Genomic DNA, 21,590 nt, shown 5'->3' on the forward strand with positions numbered 1-21,590 from the left:
GAGAGCTTTGATGAATGTGTCTCACTGACTCAGACATGTGGAAACATACCTGTGAGCGTGAGTGCAATGCAATCAGTCACCTAGCGTGAGGACAGAGAAAAGAGGTTTAGAGGAGGTCTGTGCTCTTCAACTGCACAGCACTGCATGTACCTGGCTAACAACATAACTTTATTTATTTATGGCTCTTTTTTTGTGGTTCTGTTTTACAGTTTTATGCATAGTATTATTTATGAAGACACATTTATAGTCAATCTAATAGCATAATATTGTTATACAGTAGCTAATAAGACTTTCTCTTCAGAAATGGATCTCATGTGATATGTTAAACTGGATATGAGGTGTGACCTGTAAAGAACTCAGCAGTAAGTTATGGTGTATGTTTTGAAATGAAATTAAAGTACTTCTGCTATATTCTTTTTCCCTGCAAATATTTGAGAATTTTCAGAACGACCATTTTCTGTATGTGAATAAACAATTATTATTACAGTTTCAGTATTTTAAATACAAATCTGTGCAACTATGTTTATAGACCAGATTTTATTTTAGATTTATTTGTTAATACTATTATAGTATTTATAATTTTTTTTTTTTTTTAATTAGCTTTTATGTTTATAATTTAAGTTTTAATTTTTAAGTTTTAATCATTTTGTTATGTGCTTTTTGGCATTTTTATTAGTTTTATAAAAAAAAAATATTATTCAAAATACTTCTTTTTAGCTTAAATTTGTTTTTATTTGTATTTGAGTAATTTTAATACTTCAGCTTAAACTTGATTTCAGTTACAATAGTAGGCAAGGCAACATTTCTAATTTTTGTTTAAGTTTTTGAGTTTAAGTTTTTCATCTAATATTTATATTTTATTTTATTTCAATCGCTGAATTTTTTTTAATGAATTTTAGTTTTAGTTAACATTAACAGCACTGATATAGACCTCAAGAAAGATTAATTTTATAGCCTACAGCCTAAAGAGATTTGTATTACAGTTTTCTGCTGGACAGCAATTCTGACAGTTTTAATTCTGTTTCTCTTCAGTGTGTTGAATCGGACTCCTGTGCATCTGATTCATGAGATCATACTGGTGGACGACTTCAGTGAAGATCGTGAGTACTGTGTATTATAGCATATTTGAAATTATAAATTTTACAAATTCATATTCTGATGTCATGACTCTTACAGTTACAATACATTTGATAAATATTTCAAATCAATGAATTCATTTAAATCCATTTTTTCTTTTCAGCAAATGACTGCCTTCTTCTCACCAAGTTGCCCAAAGTAAAGTGTCTTCGCAATAAACAGAGAGAAGGTAGGCCAGTGATGATGTCTCTGTCACTCTCTCCCTTTGCCTGTGAATTAAATATTTCATTTTGGGCTGGCAACACGTCTGTTTGTAATACCATCCAGATTCTAAAAGCAGCTGTTTACTTTTTGCCCGTGCACTGGTGAGTGTTTTAACAGCAGGTGGTGCGTTACTGGGAGGGTGACTGGGAACAGACTGTGAAGAAGATTACTGCACATTGACTGAAGCTCTGGCCAGTGTTTCACACTTCCTTACATGTACTGGTTGCACAGGTGGAAAACAGAGCAGATACAGTTCCCCCGCCACGCACTCGTGCTGTCATTCATATCTTTCCATTCCGATGAACAGATATATTAAGTCTAGAGGGTGACAGAACATGGATTAGTTGGCAAGCAGCTCGCATAAACATAGATTTAAACTCTTGATAAAAAAATAAACATTTAAAAATCCATTTGTAAGCAGAGCATTTCGATGTGCATCTAACTGAAAACATTGGTCTTAAACCGTTATAGCAAATATTGATTTTGCCACTGCCGTACAGCCTGTGGCAGATTTTATGTCGGCCATTGTTTGGAATGGCTGTCGGAGCCCTTAGAGATTGACTTGGGTTAAAATGCCCACTTAATGTTTAATGAAATCCTATTAGCACAGTTTAACAACATTATGGATGTTGAAAGGTTAAGTCATCTTTATGGCTGGTTACCTTTTTGGTAAATTAAGCAGGTCAAGCTTTACATAAATTTCCATGTCCAATTTGGATTTAAATTCCCCATTTAGTTTATTAGCACTATGCTTTTAATGTCACTGGGCCAAAATGCATTCAGACGTTAATAACTAGATTTTCATACTTTCTAAAGGGGATATGAGTAGGGCTTCCTTGTGCAATATTTCTTTTTTTATTATTTATTAACCCTTTGAGCGGTACAATCCCACATATGGGATTTTTATTTCAGTGCCTCTGGGCGTACGGTCCCACATATGGGATTTCGAACGTTCAGCGACGTCACATAACTGCCAGATTCAAACTGTGCTTTCGCGCTTTGGCTGTGAGACGGACGCGCGCAGCTCTTGTCATATATTGCAGCTATGCAGTGTTTTCAGCCACATAACGTTTCTTTTCAGATTTCAGACATTTATATATGCATAAGCACCATTAAAACAATATATTTAGAGTTTATAAAATACACACTGATGTCAGACATCAGTGGAAGGAGCAATAACAATACATTCGTTTACAATTTGCCTACATTTATTCATATCAGATACACATAATGGGCCCAAGTAACTACAAAGTTTACTCTATTATTCTTCCAGTTCACCAGCCACTTACTTGCATATATTTTGGGAGAAAATGATGAATTCACCTGCTGTAAATTCGACTGACAGGACTCGGTGAACTGCGGGGCAAATTAAGATGGCGGTGCCCATCTCGCATTATAGATCAAGATAAAGATCATTTATAAAGGCTTTTAAACGACAAAACACACTCACTTACACATATTTGAGGATCGGAATATCAGATAGTTGATAACATGGTAAGCAAGTTTGTGAATATTTTAAATAAACAAGGAAAAACAAAATAATAGCGATCCACCTGTCATACAGTGTTATTGTGGCTGCGCTCAGCGCTCGTGACACGCATGATGTGTCGCTATGGAAACATTAAAGGCAAACGTTCTAAAATAACGGTCGCCTTAAAAAAACTCACTCTGGGGGGAGATTAGAATATTTTAAACTCACGCTTGAAAGGGTTAATTTATTTATTATTTATATTTTTTAAATATTTATTTATTTTGCTTTCATTTATTTTTAGTTCAGTTTTAGTTTTAATATTTTTTTGTGCTTGAACTTAGACTTATTTCAGTTAGTTGCAAAGGCAACATTTCTAATTTTTAAGTTTTGTAAGTTTAAGTTTTTCATCTAATATTCATATTTTATTTTATTTCAGATTTATTTTAAAGGGATAGTTCATCCAAAAATTTAAATTCTGTCATCATTTACTATGTTGTTCCTAACCTGGGGTGCGTTTCCTAAAAGCATAGTTAACCAACTGGTTCTGTCATTACTAACATAGTTCAATGATTTGGTGTTACCCAAAATCACAGTTTAAACAAACGTTCGCAAACTGCATCGCAAACTTGTATGGTTGGAATGACATCTCTAGATGTTGTCAGAAGCATAGTTTCTATTTTTTATGATATGTGGATTTAATAAATCGTTATCTTGAGCAAAATAAGCAAGCTGACATCAAGTACAATCTCTTTTTTTTCGAATACATACAAATGTCATTTACATCTTTTAGTTTGTCAAGAAATTTAAAACATCGTTTTTGAAGGATGCGCATCTAGGCCTGTCGCAATAGTCTCAACTTATTGCACGATATATGGACATAACCTTGATTTTTGGTGACGTGATATATTGCCCCTTATGTTTACACATAAATTAATTTCACTGACATTTTGTCGACTCGACTGTCGACTCGTCTGCTCGCCAAGGCGAAAGCAGGCCGCAGGCAGCTCCTTCATACACAGAACTGATAGTCAGTTTGGAAGAATAAGTGCAAATTCACTCAGTTTCTGCAATCCACCGGTGCAAATACATGACAGTGCAAAATGGTGCACCCTGACAGCTACTTTCACACAGGACGCGGCAGTCGGGAGTGTCTAGTTCCTTTTCATAGAGAACGCGTTTTTACATTCCACTGCGCGGTTTTTCCTTTGAAACGTGTTTGTTTGACTGTTGCACTCGCGTCTTTCTAAGCATCCCGTGCATGACGTGGCGCTAAAACGCGGCATTCAAGTTAAAAGTTACAATTTTTTCATACACGACTCTAGAAAAACAGATACCTCAACAGGCCACATAGACTGCTAAATCTGTGTCTTTGTTCAAATGGACAGCTTACAAATCCGTGCACCCTTACGTTACTGAGAAAATAAGGTCAGGGAAAAACCTGTAGATGGAAAATCTCCATATATGTGCCTTTTGTGCATTTGCAAGTGTTTTTGCTTTTGTTGTTTGATGTTTCAATCGTAGTTAGTTGTGCATAGCTGCCGTACTGCTGGTGTATTTTAAAGAACCCAGTCTCATGACAATGCGTATCAGTAATACTCAGTAGTAATCTCGTAGAATATTCCAAAATGAGTTTTGGCGTGCATATGATACGCAGTTTTTTGCGTGCAAATGATATACACTTTATGGCGTACAATATAGGCATGAACCCTATGAGCGTATTATATACACGCCATAAAGTGTGTATCATATGCATAGTCGATCTCTCGAATACTCGACTAGTCTATGCAAGCCCTAGCGTCATATGGGAAATGCACCCCTGTATGAGTTTCTTTCTTCTGTTGAACACAAAAGAAGATATTTTGAAGTATGTTGGTAACCAGAGAGTTGGTGGTAGCCATTGACTTAATAGTCAATGTAATAGTAAATAGTAATTTTTTAATAGTTTTAGTTTTAGTTAACAATAACAACATTGGTTTTGAATGGTTGCTAGTCACTATGATATTCTTCTCTCTAGATAAGGCTTGATTCCCTCCTTCATTTTAGGTCTGTTGGATTTATTTGCTAATTTCATCATCTGCCAGGCAAAGTCCTATCCCTTTGAAAAGTAACAGTGCAGCTCTTCTGCAAATAGGCTAATCAGTCACGTCCTTAGATAGTTATGCACAAAAGTTTAATACGAGGGCTTTGAGGTTTGCTTCCTAAACCAAAGTATGAGCAAGCTCCACTAATAATGATAATATTAGTAAGAATAATAATGTAACATTTAGTCATCATTGTCACCTACAATGTGAAGAAAGTAACATTGCAAAGTTCTTATTAGTAATGATCATCCACTTGCTGCCCCCTCCCTGTTTATTCCAGTGCTCCAAGGTTCCATTACACACTGTCACACATTGTCGCTTAGACAGCATTGATTAATGCATAAAACCCCTGTGCAGCCAACTCTGTACAAGAGAAAATTGTTAAAAGGTTTAAGGCATTTAAACCCCATTGTCGTCCCGGAGCTACAAACAGGGTGTGCGGTTCTGCTATGTTAACTCTATTAGCTCTAGGTGAATGTAATCTCTGCCATTCACTCAGTTTCTCTCTCTCTCTTTCATTGTCTGTCTTTCTCGCCCTCTCTTTCCTTCTCCATCTGCCCAGCGCATACACAGAGAGGCCACACTGGCCCAATATGCATGCACACACAAACACAGCCTGCTCTCAACAACTCTGTAGAGGGTGCGCTCACCCATCTGGAAAATACAGCCTTATTGAGGATGAAATGGGATTTTTAATTGGCTGAAGTTGCCATGCAGTGTGAAACTTTGCACGAGCCTTTCACGTTTACAATTATTATGCATCCTCAGTCAGGCTCTACCGATTTAACAGCCTTGCCTTCATGGAAAAGCTTCTTGCTCTGATTCGATAATAACCATAAGGCTTTAATTGTCCCCTCAACTAATCAGATTTAATTGGCTCTTCTCATATCTTTTTCTGTGAATGAGATTGTTGAGATGAGAGTATTTTTCAGTTTAACAGGCTTTTCAACAGATGTAATGTGTTGCTCTGATGGAAAGCGAATTCTCCAGTGCCCCTGATCACTCACTCTGTGTTTGTGTGTGTGTTTTTCAGGACTGATCCGATCCAGGGTTCGAGGAGCGGATGCTGCAGGAGCCGGGATCCTGACGTTTTTGGACAGTCACTGTGAGGTCAACAAAGATTGGCTGCCTCCACTGCTGCAGAGGGTCAAAGAGGTACAATTTTACACTCATTCTTATTGTGGCCATAATCTTTTGAGTATTTTTGCCTGGATTCTGTCCTTTTTCAGTTCATTTTCAATGGGAGAGAGTCAGCAGGCAGAACGGAGGCGGCACTGAATGCGGCACTGCTTGCCAAGCACATGCAGGAAAATCCTGCCGCTTTGTTCTGTCTATTAGCAGCACTGTCATTTCACATTTTAGCAGCAAAAATTTAAAAAAAATGTAAATTTAAAAAACAAAACAAAAAAACTTTTATTTAAAATATCTTACTAGTGCCAAACTATGGAAGCTTGTTTCCACCACTAAATGAAAAATTAAAAAGGTAATTGCGACTTTTTATCTCACAATTTTAACTTTTTTTCACAATTGCGAGTTCACATCACACAATTCTCAGTTCTCAGAATTGAGAGATATTAACTTGGAATTGTGAGTCATAAACTCACAGTTGTGAGAAATAAAGTCAGAATTGCAAGTTTATATCTTGCCATTCTGACTTAGTAACTTGCAAATGTGAGTTTATATCTCGCAATTCTGATTTAATAACACACAATTGCGAGTTTATATCATGCAATTCTGAGGAAAAAAGTCAGAATTGTGAGATAAAAATTCGCAATTACCTTTTTTATTTTTTGTTCAGTGGTGGAAACAAGCTTCCATACCCAACTGTTAACAGCACACACTGCAAAAAAAAAAAAAAAAAAAACATTTTCTCACAAAAATAAAATTTTTTCACAACGATAAAATGGTGATTTTATAAACAAACAATAACCATTTTATTGGATCAAAAAACAACATGGAGGAGAACTGTTAATTTTTCTGAGCACTATGACACATTTTATGGAGAAATTAATTAATAATTTAGTTATGTTAGATCACAAGCAAAGCTTGCCACCTATCATGTGGTGTGTAAAATACCCTTTAACCTCTAATTCAAGTGTGAACATAGAACTCATATGTTAACTCATAAGTGACAAGATTTTTTTTTTTTTTTTTTTACAGAGATCAAAATTAATAAAATCACATTTTTCAAAATTCATTTCATAAGCAGTTTGAAGTAGTTTGAAAGGCCAGTAGTGCTGACACATCTCAAGTATTCTTTTCTTTCAGCAGGACTGTATTTTGAGGCATGAGAGGGTTGAGCGATGAGGTCAGAGCGTCTGGTGTAATGATGTTGGATGAGTGTGTGCACATTCATTCACTCTTAGTAGCACAGATAATCCCAGCTCTCGCTGATTTTCCACCTCCTTTGTTGTGAAATCAAGCTGAACAGACAGAGAGTTGAGCCATCCACATACCCTTTCAAATCTCTTTTTGTCTCATTTTGTAATATTTTAATTTTTCAGGACCCGACCTGTGTCGCCAGTCCTGTGATTGACATCATTAATATGGACTCGTTTGCTTATGTCGCTGCTTCCTCAGACTTACGAGGAGGTAAAAACTGCAATTATAATCCTCTATTCAATGTCCCACCGCTGACATCAAGGGGCGTCGGTCATAGTCCCCAATCAACGGTGTCACCCAGAAACAAATCTAACAATTAGCTGTGATGAAAGCCCCGACCTATCATCAGCAGTACACTTTAATTATCATCGCCACCGCTGTGTATAATTATGACTTATAAAAATTAAAGTACATTTTTTTTTTATAAAATTAAACAAGAAATTAGAGCAAAAAGATCTTCATTGATCTCTCTCTCTCTCTCTGTCTCTGTCTCTCTTTCTCCTGTCTCCTGCCGCAGGCTTCGACTGGAGTTTGCATTTTAAATGGGAGCAACTATCAGCTGAAAAGCGAGCCAAGAGATCTGACCCTACAGAGCCCATTAAGTAGGTGAAGAGAAGCAAAGGGGATTTTATAAAAACATATGCTAAATGAGGACAGGGGTTTGGTCCAACACCTGTTTCATGTTTAGCTTCTTGTTTTTTATTTGTTTGCTGAAAGTTCAAATTATTTTCTGAAAAAATGTTTAAAAGATTTATAAACAACATGAAATGGCATTCACGTTTAACTTCTGCAAAATTAAGTGAAACAGAATTTTAATGTAGGGTGGGATTTTTATCCATCAGGATTTGATTGAATCGTGAATGATATATATATTTTTTTTATTAATGGTGTTTGTTAGCGTCACTGTAGCGTCATTTGGACTTAGGGTTAGCGGTTTGATCAAAAGTTCTAAGTATTAAACTAGCACAGTGGTTCTCAACTAGGAGGCCAGGGCAGACTAGGGGTCTTTAGCAAGCTTCCAAGAGGGCTACAAGGTGACTTTAAAGTATTTAAATTAATATATTATTATTTACATATTAAAATAATCTAATTTTATTCTAAAATAAAATGGTAAAAAGACATAAAATCATTGCAGGAGGAACCCATATGTGACCCTGGAACACAAAAACCAGTCATAAGTAGCATGGGTATATTTGTAGTAATAGCCAACAATATATTGTACGAGTCAAAATGAGCAACTTTTCTTTTATGCCAAAAATCTTAGGATGTTAAGTAAAGATCATGTTCCATGAAGATATTTTGTTCATTTTCTACCATAGATTTTCTCAATATTTTGATATCAATATTTTTTTTGCACCCTCAGATTCCAGATTTTCAAATAGTTGTATCTCGGCCAAATATTGTCCTATTCTAACAAACCATACATCAATGCAAAGCTTATTTATGTATAAATCTCAATTTCAAATTGACCCTTATGACTGGTTTTGTGGTCCAGGGTCACGCATGTCCAGAATGTCATAGAGATTCTTTTCATTTGGCCCAACAAGCAATTACTTGGAAACGCCCTAGAAACCACTCAACACTCTAGCAACCACATAGCAACATGCTGAAATCACTCACAACACCATAGAAACTGCATAGCAATGCCCTGACAAACAAACAAACAAACAAACAAAAAAATAGAGAAAATAGTCTCATCTATTTTGAAATTTGTTTGATTATTTGATTATTTTGTATTAAATCAAAATTTTAGTAAGTGAATAATTTCAGTCTCATAATCTGACTATTAGTACTTTGTGATTGGTGAGAATTGGCATGGTCTCAAATACACAGAGAATGAGAAGACTGGAGCCTCTTCACTTACATTGTGGGGGCGAGTTTTACATATGAAAGAATCACTTGCATTTTCTTCAGAAAATATAAAAATAAGTTGGTTAATATTGTTTTCCTCCCTTGTGTGGCCTTGGTAGCATTAAAAAAAGAGAAGTTATTCAGATGTGGAGAAATGTACTACATTTCGATGAAAACAAACAATCAAAAATTCTTCAGAATAACATGCTGAAAATCATCCTTAGTTAGAGCAGGGGCATTTATTAGGAACATATATAGGATATTAATTTCAGCCTGGTTGATCATTAAGAACTGAAGAGTTATATCATAATTAAAATATTGAGTTGCTAAAAAATTATCTAAACAAGGCAATATCAACACTTAAATCTAAACAAATGCAATATCAACATTTAAATCCTGGTTGTTTTTCCTTCTCCTCCTCAATTGTCTCTCTTTGTCTCCTCTTGTTATGGTGTAATTCCCACTGTTCCTAGCGCTCTCAGAGGCTGTTGTAATGAAGGCTGTTAATAGCTCAGATAAGCAGGCAGTCGGGCTGAGAGAGGCTCAGATCCTGTCTGCTCCTGCATGTGCTGTGCACCGGTGCAGTTCTGTAGCCAGCCTGGGTCTCTCACAGCCTATCCACCAACAGATGCAGAACAGATCAGTGATAACTGAGTCACTGAGAGCTGTGTGTGAGTTTGTGGACACAGATGGGATGTAGTGGTGTGTATATCAGGATGATATGTGAGAGGGACAGCACAACCATGACCCCTGACTGACAGCCAGTTGTTTCCCTGGCTGGCAAGAGTTTGTGTATGTAATATATATATATATATATATATATTATACTCCAAACATTTGAACGCTAATATATGTAATGTAACAGGTAATTAATCCGAACACAGCAGGGGTGTGCAGTTAACATGCAGGGTGGGTCTGGTGACACTTAAGGGGCTTGCACACCGGACGCGAAGCTCCGCGACATGTCTTAAAATTCGAATGCATTGTTTTCTATTGTTTTCTGGGCGCCGCGGACAGGCGCCGAATGTCGCCGCCGGTGTGCGTACTCTCATAGAAAACAATGCGTTCGAATTTTAAAGACGTGGCACGGCGCTGAGCTTCGCATCCGGTGTGCGAGCCCCTTTATAGTAGATTTATAGTTTATGTTCTTCTATAAGTCCCAAAACATAGTCAAGATCAATGTCTGTTCAAACTCATAAATGGTCCCACATGTTTGTGCTATGGACACCTCCAATCATTCCACTTGTTAAGGAGATGTGCACTGTTACTTTTCTAAGTGAACGGATTAGGATTACCGGTATTACATGTTTTCAAGCCTGGCAGTAATGTATGCATTTTATTTATTTGAATTCCTTTATCATAGGAATTCATTTTATTGCATTATTTAAAATTCATTCACGCTCTCTCATCTTTGAAACCCTTGACAGGTTTTTCCACTTTACACTCATTCACTGAGCCCAATTGTTAAAGCTTTTGGGCTTTGTTTCTGCCTACTAAAATGAGATGAGAATAGCTATGTGAAAAGTAAATGAATCTGAAATGAAAATACGTGAGTGGCCCTGAGGAGAGGCAGAGGAAGCGATGTGTCCTACCACTTCAATATGAGAGATTATGGCTGATGCAATTCAAATGCTTCCGATAATACCGGAGCCACTTCCTTAGCGCTTGAAGCAGCACTCTGGGTACAGTGAATTTGAAGGGCAAGCTGAGCTTCATCAGGAGAATGAGAAATGGGCCACACACCCCCACTTCAGTGACCTTTTGTCCTCTTTCCTTGTTCAAAGACTCTTAACCCAAACCACATCCAAAAAGAAATGCTTTCTTACAGCAATCCTGAGTGACAGCAGTATTTTAGGCAGTCACCTGGATTGAAGTGTTTAATGTCAAGACTTAACATTTTACTCTTTTTTTTTTTTTTTTTCACTCTTTCAACCCTCAGAACGCCCATCATCGCAGGAGGACTTTTTGTGATTGACAGATCCTGGTTCAATCGCTTGGGAAAATATGACACAGCCATGGACATCTGGGGAGGGGAGAACTTTGGTGAGTTATTACTATGCATGAGAGCACCTGTCTGATGGCACATAAACCTCAATCACTTTTCTTCCCTGATCGAGCACTGACAGAGGAAACTTAGGGTTGTTGTCTCATCACAGAGAGGAAATGGCACACTATGACATTTGAACTTAGAAATAGCTTATCTTGATCTCTGGAATCAATTTTCACAAACCGTATCTACGATATTTTGATGCTTTTATTTAACTGCTAACGGTTTTCTTTTCTTGACTTTGTAAAAGCCTTAAGAGCAATGCACTGTGGGGAATTGAATGGTTCTCTGAGCTGAGTTAACCCATCATTAACCATGCATACACTGTAAAACAGAATTAGACTTAAGCTGTTGCAGCACTGTTTTTTCAGAATCAAGTATGCTACTGTGCTCATAATTGCAAATGAGTGTTGGACACTGGCATATTTAGACAGGAGATTCCAGCCGTATGATCTAATTCTTGCCATGAGAGTGATGCTGTATTCTGGAGGGTTACTGTATATCACATATACACATGTCAGCAAGTTATTTTTCTCTACATGGCATAATATGCATATGCATTTTATACTATACATTTCTGCAATATACTGTCAGGAGAGCCATCTATCAATGTACACTACTGTTTTTAAAAAGAAATTCATACTTTTATTCAGCAAGGATTAATATTGTCGAAATTTTAAAAATATGACCCTTTTATGCGCTGTTGAGTGGATTCATAAACACCTCTGATTGGCCTTTGTGTTCACACGCTCATCAGAGCTGTGACTGGGTACAATAATCAATGCACGGTAGTGTTTGAAAGCACACGGAAGAGTTTGAATTTGAAAGCGGGAGCAGGAGCGTTTGAATGCAGGCGTCTATCAGCATACGTCTGCTGATAGACACCTGCTTTGAAACACTCCCGTGTGTATCTGTGTAAGCGCTCGGTGAAGATGTCATTGATGTCTATTTACAACATGTCTTTGAAACGTTGATCATTGTAGCCAATCACAGACATATCTGATGAGCGCGTGAACACAAAGGCCAATCCGAGGTGTTTACAAATCTGTTCAACAGCACACAAAGCATCATATTTTTAAAATTTCACTACCGACTTCTTATCGCAGTTGGTACTTTTGACAACACTAGCAAAGATGCTTTAAATTGTTCAAAAATAGCATTAAAGATATTGTTTTGTTTACTGTATACTGTATTTTTGGTCAAATAAATACAACCATTATGAGCATAATGCTGAGCATGTTAAAAAAAAATCTATTTTATCTAATTTAATCTAATTCCATGCTGCTCTCTAATGCCATAATGTTTTTTAACTATAAAACACTGTGATTGGTATTTATTGTATTGTGTTTGTAGAGATTTCTTTCAGAGTATGGATGTGTGGAGGAAGCCTGGAAATCATTCCCTGTAGCAGGGTTGGCCACGTATTCCGCAAGAAACATCCCTACATCTTCCCAGAGGGCAATGCCAACACATACATTAAGTAAGAGTCAAGAGAAGTGCACATATTAATATAATATTAATTCCTATCCAGCTGAGTTTTTAGTAAAATATTCCGTCTGATAAAGGATGTAAGATTTTTATCGACATTAGAAGACTTTGTTTTGTCTTTGGGGGTTGTTAACCTGTACATTTGAATATGTTAATCTTTTTTTATTTTTATCTCTGTTGAAAGTTTTCCTATGTTATTTGTTGGATTTTTCCTGCCGAAGATAGAGATAATACTCCAACTTCTGCCCGGAAGAAAATCTGCTGTGTAAAATTTGTTTGCTTTTATCACGTTTCGCCTCTGGGGAAAAACCTCAGCATGAAACCGAATGAAATATTAAGAGCATAGCACAACATTCTTTCTGAATCTGAATTGCTATGCAGTGTGCTCAGTCAACAAAATCTGTTTCCTCATATAGTTCAGAGGCTCTAATGAATAATTGCTGAAGGCATTAGCTGGCTTTACTAGATACTCTTTAAAACCATGTCATTTTACATCTGTTAGCAAAGTTATCTGTAAGATACAGTATGTAACAATCAGATATGGTTTGTTTATGTGTAGTTTTTAGTGCATAGCCTGCAATAAAATGTCTTGGACTGTAAATAAATAAATTGATTAAAATGATCAACTATATAAAAGTAAATAAATTGTAAAGTATCTTGATATTCACAGTTACAGTTACTGTAAGTGCTTTCTTCTGTAAAAAAAATCTCACTTACGGGGAGGGACATGATCCATATCTTGGGATCAGAATATTGAGAGAGAGGTAGAGATAGAGAGGTATGATCTTTTGACTTTGTCAGTATGAACCACCCAGAACACCCTTGCAGCTGCATAGCAATGTGCTAAAAAAACACTCTGAATACCTTAGCAACTGCATAGCAATTACCTGACAAACACCCACAATACCCTGTGAGTTTTCCACTTTTCTTCACAATCTATATCTTATTACAGTTGCAAGTCTTCCATACCTGGCTGTAGTAACTGTACTGATGAATTGGCAGGTCATCCTAATGATCTTCTTGAGGTTGAAGTGCGTATTTTTAAGGAACGTTTTTAGCACACTTTGTTTTTCACATTCAATGCTCTTTGTTTCAGGAACACCAGAAGGACTGCTGAGGTTTGGATGGATGAGTTCAAACTGTTCTATTACTCAGCTCGACCAGCTGCTCGGGGGAAGTCCTATGGAGAGTGAGTGACTGATAGCATGTGTGTGTTTATGTGTGTATCTATAATGGGGGAAGCATTAGGGAAAAGATTCATCTCTTATTCCGCTCATTCTCTTCCTCTCTTATCAGCATTCACGGCAGACAGGAGCTCCGCAAGAGTCTCAAGTGCAAATCCTTCAAGTGGTATCTAGACAATGTCTATCCAGAGCTCAAGTGAGTCAGTGTGATGTGTGTATTTGAGTGTCTGTGGGTGCTGATTGATGATTGTAAAGTGCCATGTTATTATTTAGCATGGCAGTATGGCCCCTCTGTGTCTAAAGCTGGCTTGTTGTAGACTAGCTGCCATTCATCTGCTCTCATCTGTCTCAAAGGGAAAGATTTTCCTCCCACTATGGCAGATTTTACTTAGTTTTAAGGGGTTTACTTGTTTTTTTTGTGTGTGAATTTTATGTCAAATTTTCACAGCATACATCACCAAAACAAAACGAGGCCAAAAAATTAAGTTATACATACATGAATGAATCATTCACAATAAGATCTACCACATGCATTTACAAAATAGATGGGGTGAATATTTATTCTATGCTGACTTTTTCATTTGCTACTCATTGCTTTCTATGAGAAACTTTAGAATATATTTAAAGGATATAATTTGTTTGTGTTTTTTTCTCTCTATGGAGTATTTATTATCATTACACATGGTGTTTCTTTTTTCTGAATGCAGAGTTCCTGATGATTCTGATGCCAAGTCTGGTGTGATTCGGCAGAGACAGAACTGTCTAGAGTCTCGAATAGTTGAGGGACAGGATATCCCAGTGCTCACACTCGCACCCTGCATCATCACCAAAGATGTACCAGCAGCCAACCAGGTACAAAACTCTATGGCATAATATCAGAAAAACATGTTTGAAGCATTAAATGAGCAGCTTCATTTTTCCTAATCAATCTACCATTGCTGTAGGAATTAGCACTGTCTGCGTTATCCTTTGGTTATTCATAAATCCTAGTGTCACAACATAGAAATCTCTTTTACCCACTAGGATTAGTTCACTTCAGAATTAAAATTTCCTGATAATTTACTCACCCCCATGTCATCCTAGATGTTTATGTCTTTCTTTCTTCAGGTGACAAGAAATTAAGGTTTTTGAGGAATACATTCCAGGTTTTTTCTCTATATAGTGGACTTCACCGGGGTACAACGGGTTGAAGGTCCAAATTACCCTGGGCTCTACACGAGAGCGGGAATAAGGGTCTTGTCATTTTCTAAAAAAAATAAAAATGTATATACTTTTTAGCCACAAATGCTCTGCGATGCGCCACACATTACATGTAGTTCCAAACGTAGGTTCAGGAGGTGCCTAAACATTCAGTTCTGTCAATAACCATTACGAGCATATATAAGCAGCAGTCACTGCGTCATCTGAGCGACAATTCTTTCAGCATCCCTCCTCCTTCCCATCTCCTCCTCTATTTCTCTTTTTCTCCCTCTATGCAGTACTGTTACAGGGGGGTTTAACTCAGAGCTCGAGCCGAGCCTCAGGTTCGAGCCTCCTTCGAGGGCAGCAAGCCAAGATTGTTTTACCATTAACCATTCAGACTGAATGGGCAAGCGAACTTGTGAAGTAATCATGTTAGAAAGGTCACACGTGATGTAGGCGGAAGTACCGCGGTAGGGTGAAAAACTCTTATTTTCTCCTCCAACTTCAAAATCATCAGACATTGTTGTTTTACCTTTTTTTGTAAAGGCCGTTTGACTTAGTCTTTGCAAATTCACTTTGTAGACACTGGATCGGTACTTCCGCCTACGTCACATGTGACCTTTCCAACGTGATTACGTAATGCTTAGTGCATCGCAGTGCAGGATGAGCATTTGTGGTTAAAAAGAAGATAATTTTGGGGGGATTTTTTTAGAAAATGACTGCTCGTTTCACTAGACAAGACCCTTATTCCTCGACTGGGATCACGTAGAGCCCTTTAAAGCTGCATTGAAACTGCAATTTGGATCTTCAACCCGTTGAACTCTGTTAAAGTCCACTATATGGAGAAAAATCCTGGAATGTTTTTCTCAAAAACCTTAATTTCTTTTCGACTGAAGAAAGAAAGATTTAAACATCTTGGATGACATGAAAGTATCAGGAAATTTGAATTCTGAAGTGAAGTAATCCTTTAAAGCATATCTTGCCTTTAAGCATTGTGGTCTCATATTCTACTGAACAGTTTGGTCAAGATCAGAAGAGGAGCAAAGGTAGTGAGTATTTTTACTCTCACGCCAAGAATCAATGACATCTCACACAGTTAGGCTACGACTCTGAGATGCTAGATTACATTAAATGCTATGCAACCAGGGGCATGTTGAAAGGGCAGCTTTTACAGCAGGGTAATGGGATTTAATTCAGGTCACATTTATGCACTGCTGTGTAATTATATTAAACAAAGAGGTGCCCTCTGGTCTCTGAGCAGCTAATCTGCCCTACTGTCACCCTTCATGGCTCCCTCACCTGCACATGAGCCTGGAAAAAAAAAAAACAGGATTGTGCGTCATTCAGAATTGAATCCGGAATGGCTTTTAAACTCTATTCAGTTCCTGAATTTGAATTGAGGAAGCAGACAGGATAGAGAATTAATATTTGAATTATAAGAAACCGTGACTAAAAATTGAACAGCACATTTATTTGCATTTTATTGTGCCTTAATACTGTAATTTAATAATAAACAATATAGCAGATTTTAAAAAGAACAATACAGTGTTTTAATAATAATCAATGTTTAATAATTCAATATATTTTATTATATTTAATAAATTAACTTCATGGACCATGATGGAAAAATTCAAAGGGAGCAACTTATTACATTTATAATTTGGTTAAACCAAAGCTATGAACTAATACCCATAAAGCCTTAGACCATCATTCTACCGAGAAACCTCTCTCTTGTTCCTCTGTGCATTGAGCAAAGTTTGTTTTTCCTAGAGAAGATGATAGACAGTAGATTTAGTGCCTGAACACTACAAAAGTGATTTCAGAGCACTTAAGTGTGTTCATAACACCACAAGAGCATGTTTCCCTGCTGCCTGCTGCGTGTGACCTTGTTAAGCATCTAAGACTCACCAGATGGGAAGCGGTTCATCAGCATGGCTCACAAAAGCACATTTTCCCACTGCCCTCATGCGTCATTCTCTCTACATGTCTCAGAACAGCAAATTAGATCACCTTCTCAGAGAAAAGCAAAAAGTTTTCTTCCAACATCTCTCTCTGTTTATCATTTCAGTGGAGCTGACAGATTAGAACAGACATCTTTAAATTAACAAGTCTGGAAATGCTCTAGCTTGTTTCCTAATCTAGTTTTCTAATAAACTTGATGCCTTTGTTTACTATGAATGTTGGTGGCTCTATCTGACGAATTCCTTATTTTCCTCTACTGTTAAATCGCTTTGGGTCAGAGAGTAAATGCAAACCTATGAAAGATGGATTGTGATGTAAACCCATGGTATTACTGTAAAAGAATAATTACAAATTCTTAAATGCATCAAAAATTAGGACAATTGCTTTAAAAACTTTGAGGTTTATTTACTTTCCAGTCCAATCTGTCATGTAACATTTAAAACACCTGGAAGATCTTTTCTATTTACAGCAGTGACCTGCAATCTATTGAAATCTTTGTAAGTCTCTAGAAAGAAAATTGCTATTGCTTTTTCATTTCATTATATGTTGGTTCAGCATCAGAAAAGCCTGCGTTCTTTCCTGCACAGGAGTGGATCTACACCCACGGACAGCAAATCCGCCAGCAGCAGCACTGTCTGTCTGTCTCCACCACTTTCCCTGCCTCCCAGATCCTGCTCGTGCCATGCAACATCAGCGACGGCAAGCAGGTACCTCCACTGCAGTCGCTCCAGACGAGAGCACAGGAGACGTCTCTGACAGACCATAAATCAGGCCGCACTTAGAAAGCTCCTGGAGGAACCCACTGACATCAGCTCTATGAGTATCAGTCCCAGCGTTAGACAGCCCCTCAGGAGAAGCTTTACTCTCAGGCCGATGTCAGCGTTTCCACATGTCACATTTGTCATGTCAGTGTCAGGGACATGCAGCAAACTGTAGCATCAGAAAACATCTGATTTGTTTGTTGTGCAGGGAGGCGTACGTATTTATAGATATGTGTGAAGCATGAATGCACACTATACATTATATGCATACTCTGTCCATAGCGAATGTGTACTTATGCATGTGTTTATGTCTCCTTTGTTACTGCAGCGTTGGCAGAAATCTGGCACTCACCTGGAGCACCTGGCGTCTCGTTTCTGCGTGGACAGCGAGATGGCTCTGGACGGCATCGAGAGCAGTAAAATGCTGGTGATCAGCCCATGCGAACTGTCAGCACACACTCAGAGATGGGAGATGCCTTTCTCGTGATCCTTCCTCCTTGGCCTCTCCTCACCTTTCAGAGCTCAGCTGGAGTCAAAGATGGATTGAGAGGCAGAGAGAGCGAGTGTGTACCTCCAGGAGGGGCTACATCTGTGTCCTGCTGTTCTGCTATGTCCACTCCCTTTGTCTCTTCCGCACACCCCAGGTATGACGGGATTACAGAACATCCTGACTCACTGAAATGACCTCATTACTGTCACTATATTAATGCTACACTGTACATTAAGGGTTTATCTGACAAAAAGCAAGTGCTGTCTTGCGTTATTGTTTAAATGTTAATTTTTAAGCACAACAAATTTGAGTGAGCTTTAGAGATAACCATGGAAATATTTAATGGTGAAGTGTGTAATTTTCTAATGGCAAAATATTTTCTTCTATCCCAATTTAATATGCAGAGTCAACTATAAGTAAGCTGCTTGTTGGCTGATTCCCTTGAAGACACCGTATATATAAAAAAAGAAACTTTAGAAATGTTGTCCTGGCAACTAACTGAAATAGAATAAGTTTAAGTACTAAAATTGGTAAAACTGAAAAAAAAAAAAAAAAAAATTAAAGCAAAAAAATTTATATTTAAAAAAGAATAATAAAAATGGCAAAAGCACATTAAAAAAATTAATAAATTAAAATTAAAAATAAAATATTAATAAATACTGTAATTACTCTGCTTTTGGGAAACGCAGCCCAGCCTGACATATGCCACGTGCACACTGCAGCTAAATTCAGTTGTCAGTTTACCTTCTAGTGCTTAATCGCGTTCTGTACAAAATACGGGAGTGACAACCGCGTTTACAGAAATTCTATGCAGTGTGTAAGGAACCGAACTGAACAACTAGTTGTTAATGACGTTAACGTGCATCAGAGATACGTCTCTCTTCTGTATGCGTGGTGAATCACAGGGAAAGCATGAGCCTAGACTCATTCGTGTTGCCAGATCTTGCTAGAAAAATCAGCGAACAAGAACAAGCCCACAATAAACCGAAATAAATCCAAATGCTTTGTTGAAAATAAAAACAAAATAACGCAATTCATGTCTGCTTACTTTAATAACTCCATAAACCTATTCGCTTTAAGGGTGTGTTCACACTTGTAGTTTGGTTCGTTTGGTTCATTTGGTCCGGACCAAAGAAGAAAAAAAAAACATTTAGTCCTGGTCCGATTAGCGTTCATATTGGCAATTTTATCACCGAACCAAAAGATACCGAACCTTAAGGCATAGGGATACATTCACAACGTGATTGGTCGGATTTTATGACGTGTTGCCTATTTTGAGACTGAACTTACCGAACATCCAAAACAATGTGCAAAGTAGTCAAAACAGCGGCGTGAATCCATCCGTCTTACACACAAATTATCTGCTGCGTGGAGACGCGCGTCTGATGCCTGTCATGGGCAAACTCGCGTCTATGACGAGAAAAACCGACATGCGTGAGGATTCTGCCCATTTTAGGGTCTCTTTAGTTAAATTGCTGAAAATAATAAGCATTTTGTCACTGTAATATTACTTTGGTCACAATAACGGATACCAAACATGAGAGACGCCACAACAATGCTGTCAGTCATTGCATTTTCGAGAGTGAGTCGTGTTCAGTACACACATATAACGATAGTTTAGGGGATTCACTCCCACATTTAAATGCGGTTGTCACTCCTGAAGCTTACAGTGTGTACGTGGCCATAGCAACAGTGGCTCAACCAATGGCATGAGACTGGGGCAGGACCATCAGTTTTTCCAACTAATAAGTAAAGTTTTCAGATTTCTTGGTTAAATACAAAGTTCTGTCATGAAACTCTAGATGGTGCAGGCTGATAGGTCCTCAACCTGCTTGCAATCACATCATTCTCTATAGGGCACAGCTGATTGGTTCCTGCCGTATCAGTAGACAATGAGCTTGCGTGCTCAACCTTCAAATACTTGTTTGCATTTGCTGTAGCAGTTTTAGTGAGCTTACAGAAACACTCCATCTTCCCCAGCTCCACCTGTATAGATCTGCATATTGCTATATTGTACAGCAGCAGCATGTCTTACTTGCTCACAACAGTGTGTCGTGTATGTATTGGCAGTAGCAAGTCCTGTACTTGCTCTGCAGTTGGCTGAGACTCTCCTCTTCCAAAACTTCATTGTTGTGCTTTGCTTTAACAGGGTTTTTGAACTTAAAGTGGTGTTTTTTTTTTGCTTTCCTCTTGACAGTCTTGCAGTGTAGACAGCTTTGATGATCATAATGAGCTAGTTTTGCTGCTTTGCGTCATGCCAGTGTAGACACATTTTCACACGCAATGGGCAAGCCTACTATTTTGGGGAAGGTAGTTTAGGTATTGTTATGTTATACATTCAAGAACTTTACTCATTTTATCTAAAACATAATCTTGATATGTAACGTGTTATTTGTAATATGTTATCCCCAAATATTTTTTTTGGTACAAATACGATCTTATGTTATTAAAAATACATTTATAAATTAGTTCATAAAATTTGTAGCTTATAAATTAAAATGTTTTCAAATTATAAGTTAATTTTGAATTTAAAACAAGTCAGCACAAGATGCATTAAGGTTGCCTTCAAAAATGCAACATTCAGTTCAGACTTGATACTTTCCTACCTTCGGATACAACTTAATCAGAATATTTTGGACACAGCCTCAATTTAAAAAAATGATGAATCTCATATTAAAGTTTGACATTCATACATAGTAACCAGACTAGCCTACCCAGTCTCCTGTGGCTGTACCTTGGCTGATCTTCTCTTCTGTCTTTCTTTCAAGGTTCCCCAGAGTGTCAATCATACTGATGCTCTCCAAAACAGAGTTTGGCAGCTGGACACACACAAACTTGTGGGACACACACCGGGCGTGATACACACTCACACTGGAGAACAGCGCACAACCTTTATATTTCTGTTTCGCTTGAATTTACCCCAATACGAAGCACTTGTGAGATACATCTGCTAGCACATCGATATACAATAAATACCCTATTTTTTATTAATGGCCTGCTGCTTGCATTTATTCCTGGTCATTTGATTGTGTAAGTAAATAGTGATCCAAGTGTAGTTGCTAACATGATCATCAAAAACAGACAAATCCCAAAAGGATTGCAGAGGCAGCCTGCTTCAATTAGCATGTCAGCACAGCCTCATTAGTCCATAATGTAATGGCATAGCTGCTGCGTGCAGTTGCAGAGAGCAAACTTCTGTTCTGCAAGCAAATGAGCTCAAGATGGGCAGGAGTGGTTTGTTCTCACAAGCTCTGCATTTGCTGCTGGCAAGTGGAGAACTGAGACTGTTTGCCTAGAGGATCTAAATAAAGCACAGCCACATTGCCACACATGCCCAGGCGACAGGACAG

At 37.7% G+C, this 21,590-nt stretch overlaps 1 protein-coding gene across 1 annotated transcript in view; it reads left to right on the forward strand.

Moving 5' to 3' along the window:
• Positions 1–21,212, forward strand: part of galnt14 (UDP-N-acetyl-alpha-D-galactosamine:polypeptide N-acetylgalactosaminyltransferase 14 (GalNAc-T14)) — a 46,862-nt gene extending 25,650 nt beyond the window's left edge. Inside the window, exons 4-16 of the mRNA XM_067384206.1 lie at positions 1,033–1,100; positions 1,241–1,306; positions 5,927–6,048; positions 7,398–7,485; positions 7,793–7,877; positions 11,066–11,169; positions 12,527–12,653; positions 13,758–13,850; positions 13,958–14,041; positions 14,553–14,697; positions 17,577–17,696; positions 18,079–18,394; positions 21,009–21,212. Coding sequence (XP_067240307.1) covers positions 1,033–1,100; positions 1,241–1,306; positions 5,927–6,048; positions 7,398–7,485; positions 7,793–7,877; positions 11,066–11,169; positions 12,527–12,653; positions 13,758–13,850; positions 13,958–14,041; positions 14,553–14,697; positions 17,577–17,696; positions 18,079–18,237 — 1,261 coding nt within the window. The 3' untranslated portion in view covers positions 18,238–18,394; positions 21,009–21,212. The remainder of the gene's footprint in view (positions 1–1,032; positions 1,101–1,240; positions 1,307–5,926; positions 6,049–7,397; positions 7,486–7,792; positions 7,878–11,065; positions 11,170–12,526; positions 12,654–13,757; positions 13,851–13,957; positions 14,042–14,552; positions 14,698–17,576; positions 17,697–18,078; positions 18,395–21,008) is intronic.
• The last annotated feature ends 378 nt before the right edge of the window (positions 21,213–21,590 follow it).

The sequence above is a fragment of the Chanodichthys erythropterus genome, chromosome 4, assembly GCF_024489055.1.
Source record: "Chanodichthys erythropterus isolate Z2021 chromosome 4, ASM2448905v1, whole genome shotgun sequence".
Taxonomy (NCBI): Eukaryota; Metazoa; Chordata; class Actinopteri; order Cypriniformes; family Xenocyprididae; genus Chanodichthys; species Chanodichthys erythropterus.